Raw genomic sequence first — 21795 nt, forward strand, 5'->3', positions numbered from 1 at the left:
CTTCCAGAGGGCCTGAAAGCAAGGCAGCCAGGTGGAGCAGAGATTGGAGGGTATTTATGAAGGAGTGTCATAATCGTGACAGGATGATGTATGGAGCAGCGACGCTGGCCATTTTTCTCTCCTCCTCTCCTTCTTTAAAAAATATATGATAAAATACAGTCTTAAAAGTTGATGACCAATTTTGTGTGGTCAGGTCACGGCAAGGTCACGGAAATTTCCCGCTGTTTCTCTTTCTTTGAGGAAGGAGGAGAGCGAGGGAGAGGGAAAAAAGACTTGCGCTCATCAAAGGCAAATAATAATGGAGCAGGAGAGATGAGGGTCTCAAAGTCACCCGTCTAATTGCTTTTAAAAGGTGCCCTTTTCAGATCAGGACTTCTGTGTATCGTTACGCACACACTCGCACACTCTTTTACGCTCCTTTTCTCCATTACCACAGTCAGCCTCACGTTTTACTGTTGTAACTTAATTTTGTTAGCTTGATGAAATGCAACGGTTTTTATATTTTTTGTTGTTTATTTATTTGTGCAGATTTTAATTGGCTGAGTTTTGTTCGTTTTGAGTCTTTTTCATTCAGTTAATCAGTAAAACAGGTTCACAAAATGATCCGATTCACAACTTAATCGTCTTTAAAAATGATTTCCCTATTAAGTTCTTTTCAATCTTCTTTATCATGGTGAATTCGCTATACAGTTCAGCCTCTTATGGCTTAATGCATTAAAGGGGTCCTATTATGCCATATGGAAAGTCTTGATTTTGTTTTTGGGGTGTACATGTTTTCATGCTTGTTAAAAAACTATTTTTTATCTATTATCTATTTTTTAAACTTATTTTTCACATAATTTACATTATTACAGCTCCTCTTTCCCCAGTCTGGTTGAATGCGTCGTTTTCGATGAAGCCCCTCCTTCTGAAATATGAAATGTGCTGTGATTGGTTAGCTGGCCCAGTGTGTTGTGATTGACAGCGCATGTTCAGGAAATGTCACGCCTCTTCATAACAGCAAGCTCTACTCAGATGTAAATATTAACGATGGCGTCAATTTCAAGCCGTTTCGAGCCCGATTCAGACCCTGACTATGTTAACGAATAAGAGGTTTGTGCTGAACAGATTTCAAGCACGGATTTTACAGGACGTTTCAGAGTGTATGTTTTTTTTTTTGGCTAATATTCTTAGATACGATGTTATCCACCATTTAATCATATTTGTCTGAAAGCTATGGTAATACAAACAGTGGGCTAATCGATCACGAAATCATGGATAATTTTCCTAAGGGGCGGCGAACAGTCTTACAAAAACTTACAAGAGCTTACAGAAGCTCCAGTAAACACTACATCAATACTGTAATGTTAGTTAGCAGACTAGCGGAGCCCTTCCTTTACATCATAGCTATCATAGCATAAAGCTTATAATTGGAACTGTTAATAGAAAACACAAGTACATTTAATAAGATATACTTACAAGTAGGGATGTTAACCGATGACCGTTTGACCGATGGTTGTCAGTAGTCGGTAAAAAAAAAAGAAGTGATCTCTAAATTAGACTATTATAGACAGTGGACTAAACGCTATTACAGTTAGCCATCTCATTCCAAGATCTTTTTGTGTGAAGCGAAAAAATACCTCACACACAATTTTTCATAACTCACCTGTTTGTACTTAATAAACCAATAAAAACATTTGGCGCGAGGTCACAGTGTTTGGGTTCACGCGCTCACAAGGTTTGCGAAAAGTAAAGGCTACGGGCTAAAACACTCGAGGTTAGAGCCAGGGCAGACGGCAGGATGAAGCGTGCAAAGAAAAGTAGTGTGTGGGACCATTTCACCAAAAAGAATGACACAGATGTAAGTTGCAACTTGTGTGATACAGTGCTTAAATACAGTAACGTTAGTAGCACATCATCTATCTGCATAAGATGGGCTTAGATTTGGAAATACATTACATCTACATTTCAGTGGTAACAGATAAGGTGATGATGATCATCATCTTTCTTTATTGTTGTTAGCACTACCTCAAACTAAAGCGGCGTCTCTTCGGAGCTGTCATTTTCTTAAATGAGCCGCGGCAATGTTTCAAATGAGCTTCTAACGCTAGACAAACGCCTTTATTTTCAACGCGATCACCTTGTACCCAAACCATTTCGAAACTAAGGAGCCATTTGTCCTCCGATTACATACAAGCTCCTCAGCGCCGCGTTTGCGGGACTCATGTTTCGCGCTGTAGGGGATTTAAAAAAAGTGACGTGAGTGGAAGGGCGGCGCAGGGTGTGTGAGTGGGAGGCAGAGAGATGCGAAAGAGTTGCGAAATTGCAGGTGCGGGCACGCGGCTCGAAATGGCTGTTATTTCAAATAGCGTAGCATATTTTAAACTAATCGGTTAACCGGTTTCAACCGGCTAATGAGGCTCGGTGGTCGGTCAAGAACATTTTTAGTTTTCGCCATCCCTACTTACAAGTTGTGATCCATAAACAACAGATTGTCCTGACAAAGTGGGAATGAATGGTTCCATCTTCTGGGAGAAGCTTTGGAGCGTATAGCCTGCATTGTACTCGCTTCTGGAAGCTGTTCTCCGTAAAATGTGCAGCGTAAGGACAAATGTTGAGGTTATAATGATCAGGAACGGTGTTCTTCAGCCTTTGGACAAACTATTCTGGGGTGTAAAAAACCACAACAACACTCTTCGTCTTCTCTACAGCAGCCCAACATGGCCTCGCCCACTTCGTCGCGTGTTTCTGGGGGCGGGGTTTATGTAAATGTTAGGGTTAGTGATGTCACCAACCCAGGAAGAAGCTCATTGTAGTCCCTACCAGCCGTTTGTTGTAGTCCTTAAATAGCAATTTCTGTAAAGGAAAATCTCCCTTTGCTTTGAACTTTGAGCGTTGTAACTTTGCAGATGTTGTTTATGCTCAAACAGCAACATTACACACTAACTAAAGTTAGAAAAGTGAAATCATAATCAACCACTCCTTTAAATATGCTTCATATTTTCGTAAATTAAGATTATTTCAATTACTCAAAATGGTTCTTCAATGGCACCGCTGTGAAAACCCCCGTTTGGACCCTTCTTTTTGAATTGCGTGTCCCGGATCCACATCATAGTCCCGTTCCTAGTCTAATGTTAATTACTTTGTGCCAGAAAGAATCTGCATCCTGTTCACATTAGAGTGAATGGCCACTTTATTAGCGGCACTTCCTCTACGGGCAGGAAATGGATGTGGTAACGGCCCATCCATTAGTTCAGATGATTTTACAGCACACACACTCCGTTTACCTTTGGCGATCTGATGAGAACGTGCAGTCAACAACAGAATAGCAAAGAGCTGTGCTGTCATAGATGAATGACCCAGAGTTCCCCCGTGTGCTTCAGACGCCGCTCTCCTGTGTGTGGAGTTTGTCAGAGCCGGCGCGTTGATGGCGATGCTGCTTCAAGTTTGGCCTGCAACGTTCTTCAGGTTTATCCCCTCCCCCTTTCCCCACAGTAAAGCTATTTCTCTCTCTCTTTTTTTTTGCTGTGTACAACACCAGTCAGTCAGTTAATGCATTAACTGATGTTAACAAAAAATACCTTATTGTAAAGTGTTACCAATAACATATGAAAGTATGGGAATTATGTAGTGACCAACAAATTAGCATTTTCTTTGTACTGCTATGCACTCTGGATATTCTCTGGGTAGCTTTCTAAAGCATCATGGGAACATTTTTATTATAATAATAATAATAACAATAACAATAATAATGATATATTACTAAAATTATGACACCATTATGCTGTACACTTTTTGACCCCTTTTTCTTCACTATCCAGTCCAGCTAATAATAAAAAATAATGGTAACGCTTTACAATAAAGTTCATTAGTTAACATTAGGTAACTACATTAGTTAGCATGAACTAATAATGAACTGCACTTATACAACATTTACTAATACTTTATTCAAATCTTGTTAACATTAATTAATGCACTGTGAACTAACATGAACAAACAAAGATAAAAAAACTAACGTTAACAAAGATGAACAAATACAGTAACAAATGTATTGCTCACGGTCAGTTCATGTTAGTTAATACACTAATGTTAACGAATTAACCTAATTGTAAAGTGTTCATTCATTCAAAATTATCATCATCATCATAATGGTAACACTTTACAATAAGGTGCGTTATTTAATGCATTAACTAACATTAATTAAGCTATTTATTTGTTGCAGTTTTTATTAATCTTTGTTGATGTTAGTTAAAAATAATAAATAACAATAATGATTATTATTATTACTAGTACTATAAGCAAATTATATATTTTCTACATAATATATCATTATATATTTTCTACATAAATTAATACACAGAAATAAACATTTATTTGAATGCAAACACATTTCAAGCATATACTTATTTATTATAATATAATATAAAGAGAATGTTTGCTGTTACGGCTTTTCTCCATAATAATATAATATTTTTGTCAGTTTTGTTCTTGTGAGAGATATATTATACAAATTTAAAGTGTAAAAAGCAGTAATATATTACAATAATTACAACAGTAATAAATGGCAAATAAAAATGTAGCTTTCTAATTGAAAAAACTAAAAAGCTAACCTAAAAAAAAGCTTTCAAGCTTTTCCCCTTAATTAATTAATGCTGCTGTTTCCAGCTGCATTATATAATAATAAATGATAATAATAACAATAAATGATAATAGTATAGTACTACAAGCAAAGTATATTTTTTATACAGAAATTAATACATTACAACAAAATATTTTTGACTGCAAATTTCAAGCATTAAGTAATATAAAATAATATATATTTTTAAAGGTTTTTTTTTATCCCAGGAGAGACAATGAAAGCAAATATAACCCATTCATTAAATCAAGGTTTAAAATGCATGTTTCTAATGCGAATAATCAGTAAAAGCTAAAGCCGGAGTGTTTCCAGCTGCAGTGTCTCTGTCACCTGCTCTGCTCTGCTCTGCTCTGTTTGCACACTCAGCGTTAAACACTGAAGTTCGCCTGAGAAAAGCTCATCTCTCCGCTCTTCACGTGCCCTTGAAGAGATGTGTGCAGTTGTTGGGCGTTCTCGTAAAATTCTTCAACAGTTTTGCCCATGTATGCTCTCTCTCTCTCCCTCTATTTCTGTCTTTTTTTCCTCTGAAACCCGGCCATCTGTCTAATTGTTCACCTCCGTTGCTTTAATGCTTTTACATGCCTTCTCCCTCCTCTTTCCAGGCAATAAACTTTATTTTCTTCACAAGACTTTAATCTGCACAGGAAAGCAGGCGTCCAGGTCGTGCGCTTCCTTCTGGACCTGCTCCAGTCTTTCTGTTCCTCCATGCCTTGTGCTGAAGTTTTATAAAGCGTTGTGCAGTTACTTAAGATAAGTTAAGCGATTTGAGTGATCTGAATACATAGTTTTATATAGAATATATAGTACTTTTTTTTTCTTTTTTTTTATTGAAACAAAGAACACAAAGTTATCATGAATGCTACAATCTCAGTACACAAAATATTTCCAACATCTTGATATACAATATCACACTTTCCTCAATGGTTTACGTACATAATTCATTTTTCCCAAAACTTGTTACATTTTTCAAATTTGAGCCTTAAAGGGGCATTCCACCCATAGGAACATTGTTTTTTATTGAAAGTGGGTCATATATGTAGTCGAAATGTAAAATAAATTTTGAATTTGGTGCCTTCGTGACCGAGGAAAGACAAAAAATAACTTCAGGACGCATTTGTATGAAAGACAACAACTCCCACAATGCACCACATTGCACAGCTCCGCAAGCCACTCCCACTAATCCAGAAAGCGAAATCACTCTTCCGTCTACAAGGCTAGCTACCACCAGAGCTTGAAATTCATTTCACACAAAATGTCTAGTTAGTTGGCGAACTCATTAGTGCATTACTCCTCGTTTGTATTTCTTTCGAAAAGGTGAATTATTGCATGGTAACGTTACCTGGATGTTCAGTCAGAACATATGCGGTGCGAAACTAGGATAGTTCTCAACACAAACGTCCGTGTCCTCGTCTGATTCAGAGACTTCGTCCAGGAGAAATTGTCATCGTTGAAATTCTTTGCCGCAGACGGACTCTATCTCTGTGTTCGTAGCGGTTCGTAGCTGCATAGTGAGATCACCGGCGCCACCAGTCCGCCCTAACTCGAGCCAGTCCGGGCTCCTCGTCCGCGGCAGGCAGGTCTTCTGCCTCGGCTGCTCTTCGCTATAATGCGGCTTGTAAAGGTAGCCACAAACACCTGATTCAAGCATCAGACTTCCGAAATCCTCTTCTTCTATATCATATTGAGTACTCTCCTCCGCTATTGTCATAACTTTACATCTGTCTCCACAGCGCCTGTTAGCTTAGCTTCAAACAAGATGGAGGATATTGCTTTCAATTTCAGAGAGTAAAGTCCCACCCACTGATCTGTGATAGGTCTGTAGCGTGAGCGGGTCCCGCCCCCTGGGAAAGATGAGGAACGAGTGTCTGTAGTCTCAACAGAAATCCCCCCCTCTTACACTTCCTCCTACAATGACGCAAAATGACGATTTTTGCGTCATTGTGGGAGGAAGTGTAAGAGGTAAATAACGGATTTCTCCCGTCTCAGGGGAAAATGAGAGAGTGTTGCACGACCATTCAACAGTATGACTGGGTTTCTAACAATGCAAAGCTTAATGCAAATGGGTGAAGTGTCCCTTTAATATAAATGTAAGCCTCTCCATACTGTATATTTAATTTACAATCCCTAGCCATTGATCCTTTGTTGGAGGGTCAACCTGCAACCATTTACGGGTTATTGCTTTCCTACTGCTTGCTAACAATATTTAAGACAAGTATTTATCCTTGTCTAAAACATTTTCTGGTATTTTACCTAAATATGATGTAGTGAACGAAAAATCAACCTCTACTCCCGCTATCTTTCCAATCTCTGCCACTATTCTTGCCAAAATAATTGTATTTTTTGGGCAGGCCCAGAAAATATGGTAATGATTAGCCATCGGGGTTTCACATTGCCTCCAACAAAAGCCTCGGCTCTGTGTGCCTGTGTGTAGTTCTGTTAATTTGGGAGTTATAAAAAATCTTACTAAATTCTACCATCCATATATAGTACATTTTAATATATAGTTATGTATCCAAATACATGTAAATACAGTGGATGTATTGTAAATCTATGTGTGTGTATACAAATAGTATCTCTACTTGTCTATCTGGTGACAATCTTAAGCACATTAGAAATGATGAAATGGTAAATTATATGTCATCCATAGGAAGAAAGATGAGTGATTCACTGGCGATGGTAATATCTCAGGCCATTGAAACCATCTACCTTTCATTTGCATGATTTGTTCAGCCCATACCCATATGAGTGTGTCTTTATAGTGCCTGATTACCATCATGCCATGTCACATGACTAAAGAATGGATCCATTCCATCCTTAATGAAAAAACATATTTGTCTCTATGACCGTTCACTCCGGGGACCCCCAATGCTGCCTCAAATTTAGTCCTTCCCGGTCTCTCCGGCTTTCTTCTCATCCAGTGTGTGATAAATCTGTGTGCGCTCCAGTGGGGCAACACCGGCTGAGGAATAACCCTCCAGAGCGCTTGTGCTGGCACTTTAAAAAATAAACCTGTTTGTTGCATCTCCATCATACATTTATCAAATCATTTCAGAGCAACGCTTCGGCTTCTGTCGGCTCCCGCCAAACCAATTTATCTCCTTCTAAACAGGGTCTGTAGCTAAACATGGAGCAGGTGTCGTCAGTCACCGAAGCATCCCAGAATTCCCCCACTTCCTGCTTTCTCAGTGTCCACATTATATCCTGCTTGTTTTTTTTTTTTTACAGCTTAGTAATGCTTTATAGCCTATAAACTACATATACAACAATTTGATGCAGCTCAAGGCTTTTTCCTCCCTAAAGTGGGGAGTCAGCTAAATTTGAACCATTTCCTTGTATCAGTACCTCAATTTTGTGATGCTCCAAGCAAAGTGTGCTGGGGAAATATTCATCTACCTGAAGAAAATGGTTTTGCGATACAAAAAAAAGTGTCATTTGATGATGCACTCTGGCTTTGCTAACTCGTCTTCATCTTCATCTGTTCTTTTTATGACATGTAGGTCCCCTAAATCCCAGAGATGAAACAACAATGCTCTGAAACTGATATCAGACATGATGAATGACGGAGTGGCAGCTGGAGAATGTTTTCTGTCACAAAACCTGAAACAGAAGGACAGATGACTCCGTTTTGTAACTTTTTACTGGATAAGTTGTATGCCATTTGCATCAGCAAACATAATTGCAAAAATAATGGACTTATATCACTGATAATTCATACAATTTGCGTGTTTATGTGAGCAGAAAAAAATCGCTAGCTTTGCGTAAGGTGTGTATTTTTATTTTCAAGGATTTTATTGTCATTCCAAAAACATGGTACATGATCTGGAACAAAATTAGTACTGAGGTCCGATTAAAACAATCTCAAGTAAATAAAAGATCAGCAACTCATAAATAAAAAAATACAAATACACAATTGTACCCACAAATACACACACTAAAACTTGACAAATTAGCAGCATAGCAATAAAAGTGCAACATAACTCAAGACAAAAAGTTCAGTTTGTCATACATTAAAATAACTTAATAGTTAAAATAATTAAAAAATGATTAAAAATACTTTTGTTGAGTCACTTAGTTATTCCATTTGAAAAATAAGAGGGCTTGATGACTTAAGTCAGATAGGAAAAGTTAGGGTTGGATCAAGTATTTTAATATAATGAAGGGCTACAAAGACTTTTGGAATAAGAAACACCAAATAAATACAGCACAGTAAGGCCAGAAACGTGCAATATGAAAGTAAATAGGGTCATATTTGACTTCGTGTTGACTTTACAGCATTATCGGTGTATTATTCCTAGTACACGTCGAGTTACGGAGACCTTACTAACAGCTTGATTAAGCTGCGCTGTAGTGGAAGGTGACTGTGGGCTGTGCGGTTTGACAAGGTCCCCGTCAAGCACAGTTCCACATTGATGAATGGTGTTTGGGGATGTGGGGTAATTTTTCCATGACAGGGTGTGGCTCTGGGCGACGTTACTGTTGATTGCTTGTGCTCTGCACAGACTGTGCAGAGGGTGGACAATACAGAATTGCAGAGTGTTGGTTAAGACTCTTGGCTGGTTATGCAAATGTTGCAGACTCGCTATCGGGTGGGGGTGACCACCTGGACAATTACTAACTGGACAATTAGTAAGAACCCTTGTTGTGCCCTTTAGCAGCGCACTTAACCCCAGGTTGCTCCCGGGGGACTGTAGCTACAATTAGTGTACTGTAAGTATCTTCGGATACATCTGCTAATGGATAACAGTGGCCTGTATTTTTTTTTTTTGTCTGTGAGTGAAAGAGAAAGTGAGTTGAGGGAAGTGCTGGATCATGGCCCTGTGTATCCAGAGGCCTCCCAAACGGATTCCCTTTCCTTACCACAATTAAAGGGATACTCCACCCGATAATTAATGTTCTCTCATCATCTACTAACCCTCATGCCGTCCTATATGTATATGACTTTATTCTATGGAACAGATAATATTAATAAATGGAAAAATAATCCATCTTTTTGAGTCCATATAATGCAAGTGGATGAAAATTTCATGGGCAAAGCAGATTTATTGTCAATAGTGTAGCATGAAGCCCCAGCTACTCAGAGGTCACTTCCAAACCAAGCAGCTTTGTTTTGGTAAACCTGGTGAATTTGTGTGTCAAAAATTCAACAAGCTTGATTGCGATGTGAAAGTCGTGTGGGGAAAGTTTTGGCCTCAAATGCCATCACCTGAAATTTAAGATCTTGTTGGCTCTTTTGAGATGATTTCGTCGGTGGAACTTCGCTGTACAAAGGTAACTGTGCTTGGAAAGACAGATGAAAGCTGTTACTTGACTACACAAAAACCTGCTGTCAGTGTTGTACATAGTACTTAAGACTGGCCATGAGTTTGAGTCCAAGAGCGTATTGTAATGGTCTTGGTCGTGTCATATACTCGGAAGCATTTGGATTTGTTCTCAAAGGCACAAACACTGAAAATATGTTTGTCTATGCAGACTGTGCTATCATTTAAACTAGAGATGTTCCGATACCCTTTTTCCCTTCCCGATACCGATTCCGATACCTGGACTCAGGGTATCGGCCGATACCGAGTACTAATCCGATACCTGGGTGTGTATCTATACAGCTGCAATTCATACTAGCCCTGTATGAATTGATAGAATTATTTTATAAAAGGTATTTTAGTTTTACAATATAACTGTATAAAAAAGTGCAACAAATAAATCTAGGAATCTAAAAAATTATATATGAATAATAGGGTTGTAACGGTCCACAAAATTCACGGTTCGGTTCAATACGATACACTGGTGTCACGGTTCGGTACGTTTTCAATACAGCAAAAAGAAAGAAATGGCAGAGAAATTTCCTTGATTTACATTTTTTATTTATTCATTTTTTATTAAAACTAACATCATAAAGTATGATCATTTTTTACTTTGAGCAATGATGGAGCTATACTTGACATATAAAAAAAACAGCTCCTTATAAAAAAATGAAATGTAATATTGTAGTAACGTTAGTTATAAACAAAGGTTTATTTTATTTCAGATTAACATTTGAGGGCAGCAATTTTATTCATAATGTCAAAATAAAACCAACGTAACGTTACTTGAAAGCACAATGTCCCTGGTTTCCACGTCAGCGCTGTTTGATCCGTTAATAACGGAGAATGTGAATGCTTCTCACTAGATCTCGCAGCGATGTTATTAAGTTACTTAAGTGGCGAATTCAAATGCTTTCTTTACTGGATCTCTTAGTGCTGTGTAGTAACAGTGTAGCTTCATCACGATCGGCTCGCGCTGCATTTTTCCAAACTGTTTAATGGTCCGTGAAGCACAAAATAACGAGTAGCGCAGTTTTGTTCCGTTTTCATTACGTTTGCCATTTGATGTTGGGCGCCAGCGTCTCTTACATTATGCGCTTGCCGCGCGCCTACATTTGAAAATTTGCGTTTTCACTTCTTCTTCGCTGCTCTAAACAGTGGTTGCTTGTGGCAACAGCACAACTTCCTGTGTTGCCACAAGCAACCACTGTTTAGAGCAGCGAAGAAGAATTGGTCTCCGATTTGCAGCGTTAAGCAAAGCTAGCGTGCATAACTAGGTATTGTTTAATAAAATGGTATCGGATCGGTACATGGGTAGATGTACTCGCCGATACTGATGCCAGAATTTGTATTGGTATCGGCGGCATTTCCGATACTAGTATCGGAATCGGAACAACCCTAATTTAAACCAGTCTTCATTCACCCCAAAGGAATTCTTCTGTTCTCTGTCTTGATTCGGACTCGACCCTCTTTTTTTCTCTGTCTTGATTCGGACTCGACCCTCCTCTGTTCTCTGTCTTGATTCGGACTCAACTCTCTTCTGTTCTCTCTTGATTCGGACTCAACCCTCTTCTGTTCTCTGTCTTGATTCGGACTCGACCCTCTTTTTTTCTCTGTCTTGATTCGGACTCGACCCTCCTCTGTTCTCTGTCTTGATTCGGACTCAACCCTCTTCTGTTCTCTGTCTTGATTCGGACTCAACTCTCTTCTGTTCTCTCTTGATTCGGACTCAACCCTCTTCTGTTCTCTGTCTTGATTCGGACTCGACCCTCTTTTTTTCTCAGTCTTGATTCGGACTCGACCCTCTTCTTGTCTCTGTCTTGATTCAGACTCGACCCTCTTCTGTTCTCTGTCTTGATTCGGACTCGACCCTCTTCTTGTCTCTGTCTTGATTCGGACTCAACCCTCTTCTTGTCTCTGTCTTGATTCCACTCGACCCTCTTCTTGTCTCTGTCTTGATTCAGACTCGACCCTCTTCTGTTCTCTGTCTTGATTCGGACTCGACCCTCTTCTGTTCTCTTTTGATTCGGACTCGACCCTCTTCTGTTCTCTCTTGATTCGGACTCGACCCTCTTCTGTTCTCTCTTGATTCGGACTCGACCCTCTTCTGTTCTCTCTTGATTCGGACTCAAACCTCTTCTGTTCTCTGTCTTGATTCGGACTCGACCCTCTTTTTTTCTCAGTCTTGATTCGGACTCGACCCTCTTCTGTTCTCTCTTGATTCGGACTCGACCCTCTTCTGTTCTCTCTTGATTCGGACTCAAACCTCTTCTGTTCTCTGTCTTGATTCGGACTCGACCCTCTTTTTTTCTCAGTCTTGATTCGGACTCGACCCTCCTGTCTCTGTCTTGATTCGGACTCAACCCTCTTCTTGTCTCTGTCTTGATTCCACTCGACCCTCTTCTTGTCTCTGTCTTGATTCAGACTCGACCCTCTTCTGTTCTCTTTTGATTCGGACTCGACCCTCTTCTGTTCTCTCTTGATTCGGACTCGACCCTCTTCTGTTCTCTCTTGATTCGGACTCGACCCTCTTCTGTTCTCTCTTGATTCGGACTCGACCCTCTTCTGTTCTCTCTTGATTCGGACTCGACCCTCTTCTTGTCTCTGTCTTGATTCGGACTCGACCCTCTTCTGTTCTCTTTTGATTCGGACTCGACCCTCTTCTTGTCTCTGTCTTGATTCGGACTCTACCCTCTTTTTTTCTCTGTCTTGATTCGGACTCGACCCTCTTCTTGTCTCTGTCTTGATTCGGACTCGACCCTCTTTTTTTCTCTGTCTTGATTCGGACTCAACCCTCTTCTTGTCTCTGTCTTGATTCGGACTTGACCCTCTTCTTTTCTCGGTCTTGATTCGGACTTGACCCTCTTCTGTTCTCTCTTTATTCGGACTCAACCCTCTTCTTGTCTCTGTCTTGATTCGGACTCGACCCTCTTCTGTTCTCTTTTGATTCGGACTCGACCCTCTTCTTGTCTCTGTCTTGATTCGGACTCGACCCTCTTCTGTTCTCTTTTGATTCGGACTCGACCCTCTTCTTGTCTCTGTCTTGATTCGGACTCGACCCTCTTTTTTTCTCTGTCTTGATTCGGACTCGACCCTCTTCTTGTCTCTGTCTTGATTCGGACTCGACCCTCTTTTTTTCTCTGTCTTGATTCGGACTCAACCCTCTTCTTGTCTCTGTCTTGATTCGGACTTGACCCTCTTCTTTTCTCGGTCTTGATTCGGACTTGACCCTCTTCTGTTCTCTTTTGATTCGGACTCGACCCTCTTCTTGTCTCTGTCTTGATTCGGACTCGACCCTCTTTTTTTCTCTGTCTTGATTCGGACTCAACCCTCTTCTTGTCTCTGTCTTGATTCGGACTTAACCCTCTTCTTTTCTCGGTCTTGATTCAGACTCAACTCTCTTTTTTTATCGGTCTTGATTCGGACTCAACCCTCTTCTTGTCTCGGGTTTGATTCGACTCGACCCTCTTCTGTTCTGTGCCTTGATTTGGACTCAATCCTCTTCTGGTCTCAGTCTTGATTCGGACTCCACCCTCATCTCGGTCTTGATTCAGACTCAACCCTCTTCTGTTCTCGGTCTTGAATTGGACTCAATCCTCTTCTGGTCTTGGTCTTGATTCGGACTCGATCTTCATCTCGGTCTTGATTCGGACCCGACCCTCCTCTGGTCTTGGTCTTGACTCATACTCAATCTACTCAGGTCTCGACTACATCACTGCCCGCTGTAGATTCCAAATAATATTTACCCACCCCTAAAATAAATAAAATGGCTAACTTTCATATATCCTTTTACATGTGAGACACCTCTTTCTGTCAAAAAGAGCCGTTTCCTGGAAGAATAGGCTTATGAAGTGGACCAGACTTTGCTGATAACAAAAGTCTGGCTTGTGTCAGACTTGTACAGTCTGTTAACCAACAGTACCACACATCAAACCTACCTGTTCTGGTTTGATGTCTGTCCAAATCATTTAGTCATCAGTCTTCACATCTGTCCTCTTGTGTTTCCCAGCAGCTGTTATTTCCTGTTTTCCAGTTTTCACATGCCATACACCTGCCAAACACGGCTAGCGGAGCCTGACACGCAATAACTCAGGCAACTGCTGCACATCATTCACGCAGCAATCAGTCTAACCGGACGCTCGTCATTGATCATTTGTTGTGCACACTAGAAAGCAGCCCTCAGGTGTGCACATGCCACTGTTTGCCACCTATCAGTCATAAAATACCATGTTTATCCTAACCGCAAGTGAACCCCTATTTAACATATCAATGTTTTTGCGACCCATCTGAACAGCCAAGTTTTGGGTCACAACCTGCCATTAGGGAAACATTGAGATAAATCACATTGAATTGAGACTATAATCTCCAGACGGACTCTGAGATCCTTCTGAAATAATTATCCATTTGCTCTGACATCGGTTTCTGTTGTTCGTGTTTGCCCTGTGGCAGTTTCAGAGTAGACTTATGCTGTCTATGTCTCAGTCTTATCGCATAATCACAGCACCCCAGCCAAGGACTGCAGGCCCACAGGCGAAACCTGATTTAGATAAATAAGACCTGTTAGATGGAGTAGCTTTGCACTACTGACAAATAAGCCTGTCTGTACGAATAAAACTGTGTGTGTGTGCCTGGGTGTAGTTTTTGCTTTTCCATAAGGGGGACCAAATGTGCTTGCAATTGTATTACATATACATACAGTACCAGTCAAAAGTTTGGAAACATTACTATTTTTAATGTTTTTGAAAGAAGTCTCTTATGCTCATCAAGCCTGCAGTTAAAAAAAAACAAAACAAAAAAACCCAGTAATATTATTAAATATTATTACAATTTAAAATAATGGTTCTCTTTTTTAATATACTTTAAAATGTAATTTATTTTTGTGATGCAAAGCTGAATTTTCATCAGCAAGTACTCCAGTCTTTGGTGTCTTATGATCCTTCAGAAATCATTCTAATATGCTGATTTATGATCAATGTTGGAAACAGTTGTGCTGCTTAATATTTTTTTTTATAACCTGAGATACTTTTTTCAGGATTATTTGATGAATAAAAAGTTAAAAAGAACTGTATTTATTTAGAATAGAAATCTTTTGTAACAATATACACTATCGTTCAAAAGTTTGGGAACAATAACTATTTTTTTTAAAAAGAAATTAGTACTTTAATTCAACAAGGATGCGTTAAATTGATAAAAGGTGATGGTAACGATTTATATTGTTAGAAATGTTTTTATTTTGAATAAATGCTGTTTTTATGAATAAATGCTGTTAACGTTTTACTCATCAATGAATCCTGAAAAAAGTATTCCAAAAAAATATATTAAACAGCACAACTGTTTCCATCATTGATAATAACTGAGTATCAAATCATCATATTAGAATGATTTCTGAAGGATCATAAGACACCAAAGACTGGAGTACTTGCTGATGAAAATTCCGCTTTGCATCACAAAAATAAATTACATTTTAAAATATATTAAAAAAGAGAACCATTATTTTAAATTGTAATAATATTTCATAATATTACTGTTTTTTTTTTTTTTTTTTTAACTGCAGGCTTGATGAGCATAAGAGACTTCTTTCAAAAACATTAAAAATAGTAATGTTTCCAAACTTTTGACTGGTACTGTACTTCTTTCAAAACATTAAAAAAATGTTAATGTTCCAAACTTTTGACTGGTAGTGACATATATGATGCAGACTTGAAAATGTACTTCATAGAAATCCCAGTCATGACTTGCTTTATTTTTTAAACTTTTAAGGGTAATTTTTAATTTGAATGCATGTGTGTGAGTGCTTATGCTTGTAAATCTGCATATTGCTGCATATTGAACTTTTGTGTTGGAGTCATTAGATGGAAGCCAATAATTTTGTTGTGGGCATTTTGTTGGGTCAACACAACTTCCTTTTTAATATTATATATTGATGGGCTTTAATAACCAAGTGACCTAATTTTTGTTGGCGATAACGCTGAAACAAACATCTCTGGGTATTAGTCAAGCCCCATTGGACAGTTATAATCTGATGAAAAGTGATGTTGAACAGTTATTGTATATCTTGCAGTTTGCCATGGAGGGCGTATGACAAGACTAGACATGATTGCTCTGAAGTCTTTATAGGACAGTAGCCATCTAGAATCGTCTACGGCACTAATTGCGCAGCGGCTGATTAGCAATTGTAAGTGGTTGGTGGACGTGCTGTTGATAGGAGAAATGCTGATGGGGTGGTTTTCCTGTTAACCTGGTGGTGTGCTGTACATGGCATAATTAAATTGCCCCATGTCTCCTAACCCCACTGTAATATTAGCAGAGTTTATACAGTCATTCATCAAAAAATCCCTCATCAGAGATGCCGTACAGGACTAGCGGAACCTGCTAAGTTAGCACACAGCTGTTTGTGGCGAGAAGGAAACACTGAGAACAGTCAACGGAACAGACCTAAAATCTCCTTTCTCAGCATATTGCTGTACTAGCTTACTAACAAGTGCTCTTTTCTCTAGTTCTGATCATTTAGTTGTTATATAATAATATTTGACTTTGAATTGTCTTACTTGGTTATTACATGGTTTCAATATTTCCATATTTTAATATTTAGTTTAAATCAATTTCAGTAATTTTTTGTGTTTTTGAAAAAAATATCTTCTGCTCACAAAAGTATATATATATATTGCATACAGAATACTCTATTTAAAAAAAAAGTAAAATAATAATAATAATTATTATAGTTTTCAATTTCAGTAATTTTTTGTGTTTTTGAAAGAATTATCTTCTGGTCACCAAAGCTGTATATGTATATAGTATATATATTTTCTATTTTCTATTCTATTCTATTATATTATATATAAATATATATCTTTATATTTTTTAAAGCAAAATAGTTGTTGTTGTTAGTTAGGTAACTGTTATGTAATTTACCATTTCCATAATTTAAATAATTTGTGCAAATTTTGAAAATTTGAAGATTTAAATTAGTACAAATCTTCATATAAGCAAACATACTTAATCCTAATCCTTATTCTTATTTTTTTCAAGTTTAAATAGATCTAATGTATTTGGTAAATGAAAACAAATTAAAACTAGATCAATTAGTGCTTCAGGCTGGCTATACAATTGACCCTTCGCAGGGAGTTTGATTGACAGGCGACCTGACCAATCATAATCCGCCATCCACCGAATCCGCCATTTTTGTCCGACAAAGCAGTCAGGAGAGTTACTAGATTAACGTTGGAGGATTTGAACTTGAAAAACGGTGTACTGACTTCTTTCCGTGGTTAAAACAACATTTCTTTCGCATTCAATTCGCAAATTGAATTTATATTCAAGATGAAGAATTTATCTCATTTTTTTATTGTTGTCGGTGCGCCTGTACACTAAACCCTGAGAGTTTCCCACTGACTTCACCTGGAGAAAACTTCAGCTGACCTCTGACCAGCCAGACTCTGATCCTTCCTTTGTGGAGTGATTTATGTGTCTTCCTTCATATCGATCGTCTTCGGCTATGATCAAAGGTACACCTAAAAGCCAGCACTGAGAGAGACCATTATTGTGTGTTTGGCTTTGCTCATACATTATTTATCTCTTTGAGCCTGTTCTATATGCCATTATGGACATTATGAAAGAAGGGAGCCACTGCCTCACCGTTTACTTAGTGTAAGCACAGGATGCCGGGAGGAAAGATCGGATACAGGGTCATAAAAATGCCATAAAGAGGATATTGAGATGCTCTCCTGCCACAGAATGTGCAACATTCCCTATTGGAAATGCGGCCCTGATTTAGGCAAAGAGAGATGGAGTTGTTTTTCATGGTGTCTGTGAGATGGAAGTGGAAGTGTTCAGTGAGTTAGAGCGGGATGTGTGGGCTATGGCTTTCAGTCTGTTAGCAGTGTGATAGTGATGGATGTAGCTGCTGTAAAATCTGCTGGTTTCTCTCTTTTTTTCTAGAGCAAAGCTCGTGTTGAAGCCATGACGCTGGATTTGGCTTCCTTGAGGAGTGTCCGAGAGTTTGCCGAGATCTTCAAAGCCAGGAAACTGTAAGTAACACAAGATACAGCAGAATTATAATGCAAGGATGAGCTGCTTCTGGAATGAGACTCTGGCTAGGTCATCATGAAAAGCTTTCCGATTGCTCTGTCCTGAGACCGAACCCCCCCACACCGGCTCCATTAACGAACTATCACATCAGAGAAGGGCCAAAGGTCTCCCCTCTTTCATCCTGAGCCCCGTCCCTCTCGCTGGTCAATACACAAGTATCCGCACCTTAGCTATAGTTCCATCAATCTCAGGGATTGGGAAGTCCTTCTCAGTCTCCTGGTGAAATCAATGACCTCTCCCGCTTTCGGGAAGCTCCGCTGCACTGCTGAGAACTGCCAACACGACTGTTCAAGACCGTCTATACATGTCTGCTGAAAATACATACATAAATACATATTTTAATTCTTTCATTAATAAATTATTTAAATTAATTTATTTATTTTGCTGATTTTTATGTTGCTATTAAATAAATAAATAAATAGTTTCATTATTTTGTTTATAAATAAATATACATCATTATTTATTTTTTATATGTACACCCATTATATGTTAGTGTATAATTATTACATACATATATACATACATAAACAGTTGTATTAATTCATTTATAAATAATATATTTTATTATTGTTTTATTTTTTTGCTGATAAATAAATAGATGGATAGACAGACAGACAGATGGATTTTCCCTTTCTGTAAATGAAAGGTTTTCTTGGTAAGATTGCTTTAATCCTGGACTAATTAAAGACAGCATTGATTGTAGCGTTATCAGTTATTAATTATTATTATATTACATAACGTTATTTAATATGATGTCAAGACAAAACATTTAAGTGTGTCTCGTATGCCTTCTATTATCATATCAATACAGTGTTTTTTTAATCTGTAAACATTCATTAGTTTTGTGATGGTGAGCTGCAGTGATCAGTAATTAGGCTAATGAGGGATAATTATGATTTAATAGAGACGTGTCTAGAATATTTTCTGTGCTCTGTGAGAACTGTGTCCGTTCGGATGCAGTTCCTTATACTGTAGTTTTCAGGAAAAGAAATGTGAAGTATTGATTATATTGAAATAATAATAGTAACGTTGCTTAAATCAGGAGTATCGTTGAAATTACTCTGTTGTGAGTTGGGCTGTTTCCCAGTCCTGGTTCTTGCTTCGCTTGTTCTTCTGTGGAGTTCCTCAGTGTTCCTGCGGTAGAGCCTCGACCTTCAGCGCTCCATCAGTCCACAGTGAGTGTGTGTGTGAGTGTGTGTGTGGGGGTGTCCCGGGCCCTCGAGGGCCTGCAGGACTCATCTGGCCCCCGGCCGGCCCCGGGGCACGACAGCAGCAGAGCTTGGTCAGCAGCCAGAGTCCTGGAGGTGACCCCCCCCCCCCCCCCCCCACACACACACACACATACCGCCCCGTCCCCGAGCTCGAGCTGTTTTTATTTGTTCTGTTCTGTTTTGTTTTACTTTTTGTATTCCATTTTGTTTTTGTATTTTATGTTGTACTTTGCTTTTGATTTGCTTTGCTTGTTCTGTCTTGTTTTGCTTTTTGTGTTTTTGTTTTGCTTTGCTTTGTTTTTGTGTTGTTTTGCTTTTTTGTTTTGTTTAGTTTGTTTTACCTTTGAGTTATATTACTTTGGGTTCGTTTGTTTTTGTTTGTTTTGTTCTATTTTGTCCTGTTTTGCTTTTTGTGTTTTATTTTGATGTTTTGTTTTGATTTGCTCTTGTGTTGTGTTTTTGTTCTTCCCTTTTGTGTTGTATTGCTTTGTTCTGTTTTGTTTTGTTTTACTTGGCTTGTTTAGTCTTGTTTTGCTTTTTGTGTTTTTATTTCGATATGTTTTCTTGTGTTTTATTTTGTTTGCTTTTGTATTGTTTTGCTTTGCTTTTTGTGTTTAAATTTGCTTTGCTTTTTTGTGATTAGTTTTGTTGAAAGTGTTGTCTCTCAGGAGGGTTTTGGAGCAGAGCCGAGCATATCGCAGAATTGTGTAGGGCTTATCTGGGTCTGTATTCGCTCATATTTGTGTACAGCTAGTGTTGCTATGTGTGTGTGAATGCATTACGTTTCCCTCGTGTGTCTTGGCTTGTTGGCTGAAGTGCCAGTTCGGGTTTGTGCCTCCGCCTCCCGAACACATCTGGGCTGGTCAGATCATAATGGAAGCTGTCAGCCTTTAATAAGAGGGAGAGATTAACCTATTAGTTTGGGACCCAAAGCATTTATTTGGCCCAGTGACCCAAAGTTCGTGTGGGGATTGAGAGGGCTTTCTCCCTGGCGCTTTGAACCGTCCAGTTTCCATGGACTTCACGGATTTATATTTTTCCCTGTCTGTCTTCTCACTTCACAGCTCAGGATAGTTGCCAATGAAAGGTTTGAGACTCTGCACATAAAAGCAACGCTTTGACGCTTCAAAGTAAACAGACACGTAACATTTAATGCACACTTGTTTGGCTGAGAGCAAATATAAGCTCTCGGGGTTTGTTTATACCACAGAGAGGCGTTTTAGAAGTAAGGTTTGACCTAAACCATTGTTCAGACCCCTAATCCTGCGTATGAAAAATAGCTAAATAGCTTAATGTCTTTAGCCGAATAACCTCTGACGACCTGATCTGCGTTCCAGTGCTCCAGTGAACACTTTCACACACTCCTCGCGCTCATGTGACCCGATCACACCCGAGTGAGTGAGTGAATGAATGGATGAATATCCTCTCTCTCCCTGGCCAAGGTTGTATTTCTTCATTAGCGGTTCCCAGGATGTGTGTGTGTGTGTGTGTGTCCCGGAGGAGGTGGAGTAGATTAATTCTCATCAGAATGGAGAGGTGCTCAGGTGTGAATGGCAGAAGGCAGCTGGTGAGACCACAACACGCCTCCCTGTTTCTGTTTCCGTCGAGATGTCTGCCGGCACACACACACACACACACACACACACACACACACACACACACACACACACACACACACACACACACACACACACACACACACACACACACACACACACACACACACTAACAGTTACTGCCATTGGAGCTTAATTCAATCACAGCTGCTTTCGCCACTTTTTTCCTACCCTCTTTTCTTTTGTAGCCGTCCGTAAACCCCCCGCTCGCTCATTCCTTCTCTTTCTCTTTGTTCTTCACCCCCAGTGTGTTCAGGTGGGCACGGGGAACATATTTCCATGCACTTATCATCCCTTTGTTCTCATCAGGGTCTGTAGTGTTTCACTCAGTCTGCTGTGAAGTGTACTTGATCGCCTATGATGTTTAATTTCGCTGTGTATTGATTGCTTGTGGACAAATTCCTGACTCAAGGTGTTCAATCCGAGAGAAATGCAATAAAGCGACTCAGATATGCAACAGAAAAATGCAAATATTCTCACCAAAACTAGTTATATACTGATTATTTTAGAAAAGTTTGCATACTTGTGTGTCAGTCAAGCTGTCTATGGTAAATCACATGATCTACTCCTATTGCAGTAACAGTTTAATGATAAGCTAACAATGAAATAATATATAGGCTAACTATATAAATATACAAATATAAAACTAGATAACTTTATATATCAGTAATGGATGATTTTTTGTTTTTAACCATAAATGCTTTGTTTTGTTTGTTATTATGAGATAACCTCTCCACAAAGAATGCAATCCTGGCTTACAATTGTCTTTAGCTGTTTTTTCCCCCCAAAAGGTTGTATATCAGAAGGAATTTGGAGCAGATAAATTAAGATGCTATATTAAAAATTAATAATAAATTCAAATTGATATGATTATACTTTTTTTATTTTATGATTGACAAATCATGTAAGAACTGACAAAATATACTGTAAGCCTAGAAAACAAAGACCTCACCTTGGGAAGGAGACAA

General features: G+C 38.9%; 1 protein-coding gene across 1 annotated transcript in view; it reads left to right on the top strand.

Annotated features, from left to right (window-relative positions):
• The window catches only part of wwox (WW domain containing oxidoreductase), a 239394-nt gene that overhangs the window by 51276 nt on the left and 166323 nt on the right, over nucleotides 1–21795 (top strand). Inside the window, exon 6 of the mRNA XM_084094655.1 lies at nucleotides 17851–17939. Coding sequence (XP_083950781.1) covers nucleotides 17851–17939 — 89 coding nt within the window. The remainder of the gene's footprint in view (nucleotides 1–17850; nucleotides 17940–21795) is intronic.

This window comes from Abramis brama (genome assembly GCF_963993115.1).
Source record: "Abramis brama genome assembly, chromosome: 20".
Lineage (NCBI taxonomy): Eukaryota > Metazoa > Chordata > Actinopteri > Cypriniformes > Leuciscidae > Abramis > Abramis brama.